Source organism: Poromitra crassiceps (assembly GCF_964638095.1).
Source record: "Poromitra crassiceps genome assembly, contig: HAP1_SCAFFOLD_278, whole genome shotgun sequence".
NCBI lineage: Eukaryota > Metazoa > Chordata > Actinopteri > Beryciformes > Melamphaidae > Poromitra > Poromitra crassiceps.
The window spans coordinates 122,501-127,500 of record NW_028152122.1 but is presented as its reverse complement, the minus strand read 5'-3'; the positions used below and the strand labels follow the sequence as shown (position 1 = coordinate 127,500).

General features: G+C 45.2%; 1 protein-coding gene across 1 annotated transcript in view; it reads left to right on the top strand.

Moving 5' to 3' along the window:
• Nucleotides 1-346: 346 nt before the first annotated feature.
• LOC310770960 (eosinophil peroxidase-like) overlaps nucleotides 347-5,000 on the top strand; it is a gene marked incomplete at its 5' end in the record, with an annotated part of 104,315 nt that continues 99,661 nt past the window's right edge. Inside the window, one exon of the mRNA XM_083663652.1 lies at nucleotides 347-431. Within this exon, the coding sequence (XP_083519778.1) occupies nucleotides 347-431 (85 nt within the window). The remainder of the gene's footprint in view (nucleotides 432-5,000) is intronic.

The following is a 5,000-nucleotide window of genomic DNA, read 5'->3' as shown; positions in this document are numbered from 1 at the left end:
TTACAGTTTTGCCAGCGGCATCCCTGATTACGATGTCAACTACGAGGCAGCATTTGGCCCGTGGACTTTGTCATTTCTGACTATTTCTGATAAGGCCCGGCCCGAGCTGGAGGCCAGACGGAGCCGCAGAACACAACAGAACGTGAGTTCACATGATCGCTGGTTTACCAGGCTAACAGAACCATTATCCCATGTGGGAATAACAGACGTGAAACAAGACGTGAAGGGGAGAGGAGAGGAGACATCTTTGGCACCGCATCGTTTCGGAAACGCTCGCCGGATAAAGACGGGCAAGTTAAGCATTATCACAATGTAGTTAAGACTTTTAAAAGAGGTGATGGGAAAGATGAGTGAGGAAGAGGAGGAGGAGGAGGATGTGTTGAGAAGCAGGAAATGGTTGAACGGGGGCCTGGGAGACACCTGCTGCCACGGTGATAACTCCTGTTAGCGAGCAGATAACCACACAGGCCTCCTTTGTCGACAGTAATGAGAGCGCATCTACCGATTAGGAGAGCGACGATGACGACGAGGAACCAGAGGAAGGGGGGGCGATAGCGCGGGACGTCTTCGCTCTACGCCTCCTCCTCCCCTCCTCAGGCCCACCCAGGCTTTCTTATCAAAGCTCTTAGAAGAAAAGCGGCACTCCGCGCTCCATACCTCTCTCGCCCCGCGTCCCCGTCTGCTCTGTTTTGCTTTGTCTCTGCCTTTCTCCAAATTGAAATGAAGTTGTAATAGTGCTTGCATCAACGTTTTCTCACACTCTCACACACACACACACACACACACACACACACACACACACACAAAGACACAGACACAGACACAGACACACACACACACACACACACCTCCCACCCCACACTTTCTCTTTCTCTCAAAAGGAGGTTGTACTGGTGCTTGAATATACTGTACAATTTCTCCTTTTGTCGGTTCTAAGCATTGTTTCAGTACACATAACCATCATTTCTTATTCAATTGTTCCCTCTCCACTCTTGATGAAGTTTTATTGATGGTACTGTGTGTGTGTGTGTGTGTGTGTGTGTGTGTGTGTGTGTGTGTGTGTGTGTGTGTGCGTGCGTGCGTGCGTGCGTGCGTGCGTGCGTGCGTGCGTGCGTGCGTGCGTGCGTGCGTGCGTGCGTGTGTGTGTGTGTGCGTGTGTACGTACTGTGTCTGAGTTTTACACCTTTGGGCTGAGGACATTAGTAAAGTGAGGTCATTTTGGCTGGTCATCACCCTTTCCAGGTGTTTAGTTTCGGATTGGGATTGGGGTTAGGATTGAAGGTTTTTTTCAGTTTGGTTTACGATTTGGATGTAGAGTTAAGATTAGAATTGGGATTATCTGGTGTAAAAAAGAAAAAACGCATTTGCAAATAGGCTACTCAAACTGCAGGCCTATAGAGACACTGCGGAGTGCATCATAATTAAAAAACCATGGCCAAAACGGGGGGAAACAAAAACTCTCCCACCAATCCTGGCGTTCTCCTATGTCACGTGTTGCACACAAAGATCATATATACGGAAGCTGAACACTCCAACTTACTTCCTTGAGAGCTAGATCCACATTTTTCTTCTCGCCAATTCTCAATGTTTTTTTTTTACATTTGTTGTCTGCGCAGCCCACCACACAACAGCTTTGAGCTATGTTTAATTCAAGGAAGATGACGCTGGTGTATGGATAAATAAACTAACATATCTTGGCCAATAAGTATGTAACATACAAAATAAAACAACCCGTAATATCTTAATTTTATGTAGAATGCAGAGGACATGTAACTGTTTAGTTAAACTTGCATTCCAGGAATATTGTGCTCTAAAGATGACGTTAGTGGCTCGAGACTGTTTCGTCCTGAAACCCACACGTTTTGGGCCAGCGTAACCTATGTGGGATTCGAAATAACGCATCCGAGATAGAAAACGTTATGAATATAGCCACGTTATGAACAACAAACTAACGCTGGTGATCCGTATGTAAACAGTGTTACTCGAAATGGTTAAAAGTTATATCAATTTGGTCATTCAGTGGCGTTTTACTGCCATATAACATAACTAACTAGCGGCTAATATTAGCCACAGTAGGCAACTAGCGCTGAACCGGAAGAACAAATACGTTTGCGTTGAACGCGGAAGAGAGAAAAAGTGGGCGTGGTGAATAAGGTGAATATAGGAACATTATCTTGTTGTGTGTTGTCTTTTTGATAACGTAACAAGCAGTGGAGGACTCGCACACAGAACTATAGACAAGACAAAAAATCAGATCCATTTTATTGAGGATCGGCACAAATTGGCAGCAAACGTTTCAGTCCTAGTTGGACTATCGTCACTGCACTGACGATAGTCCAACTAGGACTGAAACGTTTGCTGCCAATTTGTGCCGATCCTCAATAAAATGGATCTGATTTTTTAAGACTTTGTCTTGTCTATAGTTCTGTGTGCGAGTCCTCCACCGCTTGTTACTGTATCTTATCTGACTGCCGCACCAGAAGCAAGAATCACTAGGACCGATGTCAAGCGCGCAGCTCTCTTCATGCTCAGTAATTAATTGTCTTTTTGATAACATCATAGGGTTAGGGTTAGGTGAGTGCATGAAAAGCATAAACAGAGACATATCTAGTTGAGATGATTAACATCCGCTCATGCAGATAGAGGCAGCCAGTAAAACAGGCAGCTAAAGGATGAAGCTTTAATTCACAGAGGTGTAACTTGCAGCTTCAGGATAGTGCTATATAACCCTGATCCAGATTACTATGTAAGTGTATAAAGTCACTATAAAAAGCAATTGTATAGCTGCATATTCAGGTCATGTGAGCTCTGACCCTAGCACATAATTATAACTGATAAAAATATAGAATTATAAAAGCACTATTAAAGTTGAGAGGGGGAAATTGACTACTTCAACTTGCAATCACATAAGAGAAGAGACCATCAAAATGGAGGCAAATTAAACAGCTATATGCCAAGTGCACGCTCTCATCTCAATGGTGTGTTTTCTCTTCCCTATGTGATATTTGTAGGAGAGCATGGAAGTGATTGTGTGTAGACCACACTGGTATATTGTGGCTTCTTGGCACATTTGGATCTGTCCATAAAGTTTATTTTTTTATGTTTTAGTGGAAGCTGAAATCACATGGATTGTATTGGTTCATAATGTTCTATAAACAGTGGTTTTCAAAGTGTGAGGCGTGCCTCCCCTGTAGGGGGCGCGAGCCAACTTCAGGGGAGGCACGACGTGACGCGGAAAAATCTATGAGAAGTAAGTGTGCAGCCAACTTGGCCATGCTGGCTGCACAGCGGCTGCGCAGCTTCCACCGCGCGAATCAGCCGGAGGCGGAGCTCCCGCAGTCTGGCAGGGACTGAACCAGGGAGAAGGAAATAAAATAAAAATTAAACCTGTGTTTCACAAATCCGATCGTGGCAGTTCTTTGTATGTACATCAAACACATTATGCTCATGTTTTTGTATCTGTTGGGGAGCTATTTCAGACACATTTTACAAGATTGATGGGGCTGGAGAACTGTCTGTCCGTGCTGGCCAGCCTGCTGGCTGCACACACAGTACAGAGGGGTTGAACATGCAGAGAACACAACATTTACACTTGATACACTGAACGGAGCGCGTATCCCACTAGTTATAATAAAGATGTGTTAAAAAAAAAGTCCTTCAGAGTGGATAAAGATGTTTAAAATGTTTAAAAGAAGATATTTGAAAAAAGAAGGATAAAGACGTTTTCAAATCTTAAAGTATAGAATAAAGATGTTTACAACAACAAAAATAACTTGTTATGCCCGAGTGGAGCATACAACAATAATAGTAATAATGGCAATAATAATGTGGGGGTGGGTGGGGGTGCAGCTGTCTATATGTTCTCTGAGGGGAGGCTCAGTCTCCCACACTTTGAAAACCCCTGTTCTATAGAGTATGTCTTGTGTTGATTCAATGTCGCAGTGGGATCCTATGTGTTTGCATTAAAACTTAAGAGGCGACCAGGCAGACGGAGCGTTTGATAGACAGCCACACACAGATGGCCAGACAGCCATGCAGGTGGAGATCCTAAGCCCTATACTTAGACAGGGTTAGGTGATGGATGCAAGTGGTATTGATTCTGGCCTGGCCACATACTGTCCTCTGTGTATTGAGAAGATCTGCCATGTCCTGACACCTCCGATTCCTGCAGAGCCGCTCTTGGCTCTGAAGCCGGCTGACACCAGAGACACCGTGCAGGCAAGAAGAGAGCCACAAAGCTGGCAGGCATTTGGGAGGGAGGAGTGGAGGATGTGGGAGGGGAGGGGATGGAAGTGGAGGTGATGGAGAGAGAGAGAGAGAGGGAGAGAGAGAGAGAGACAGAGACAGAGACCCCGGCAACCAGAGGTCCCCACAGAAGACAAGATAACAAATTAATACCATTAATACCTATTAAAAAAAGCATGGTCTTCCCCTACTCATTCAGGCTATGGGCTTCTTTTGTGATTGTGCAATTTTAAGCTAATTTTACTTTGTGTCTATAGAGTGAAATAACCATCATCATCATCATCATCATCCAAATCTACCTATGTACAGGGGGGGGGGGGGGAGTCCTTGCATGCTTGCTCAGCCCAACTTGAAGGTAGTATAGGATGGATTAAAAAGGGCAAGGGTTGGGGATGGATTCAGGGGCCCCATGGCTACCTTTGCTCTGGCTGGGCCCCTAAATCACTAAGTCTATGTGTGGGAAAGGGAAGCAGTGGAGGAGGAAAGAAGAGACAGTAGAGGAGAGGAGAAGAGAGGGTCTGTTTTGCTACTCTCTCTACCACCAGCTTCATAGTGCCAAGTCACGCAAGCTCTGACTTTGTTGTGAACGCCCGGTGTCTTTTCCAGGAGAAACTCTGCTGGTGCACAGGAAGTGATGTGTTTCATGTTTCCCACAGCAGAAGCAGCAACAACAACAACAACAACAGTTTGGAATAAACAGAAGAGGAGCCGGGTGTTTAGCTTCAGCAGCGACGTGCCACCATGGCTGAACAGAG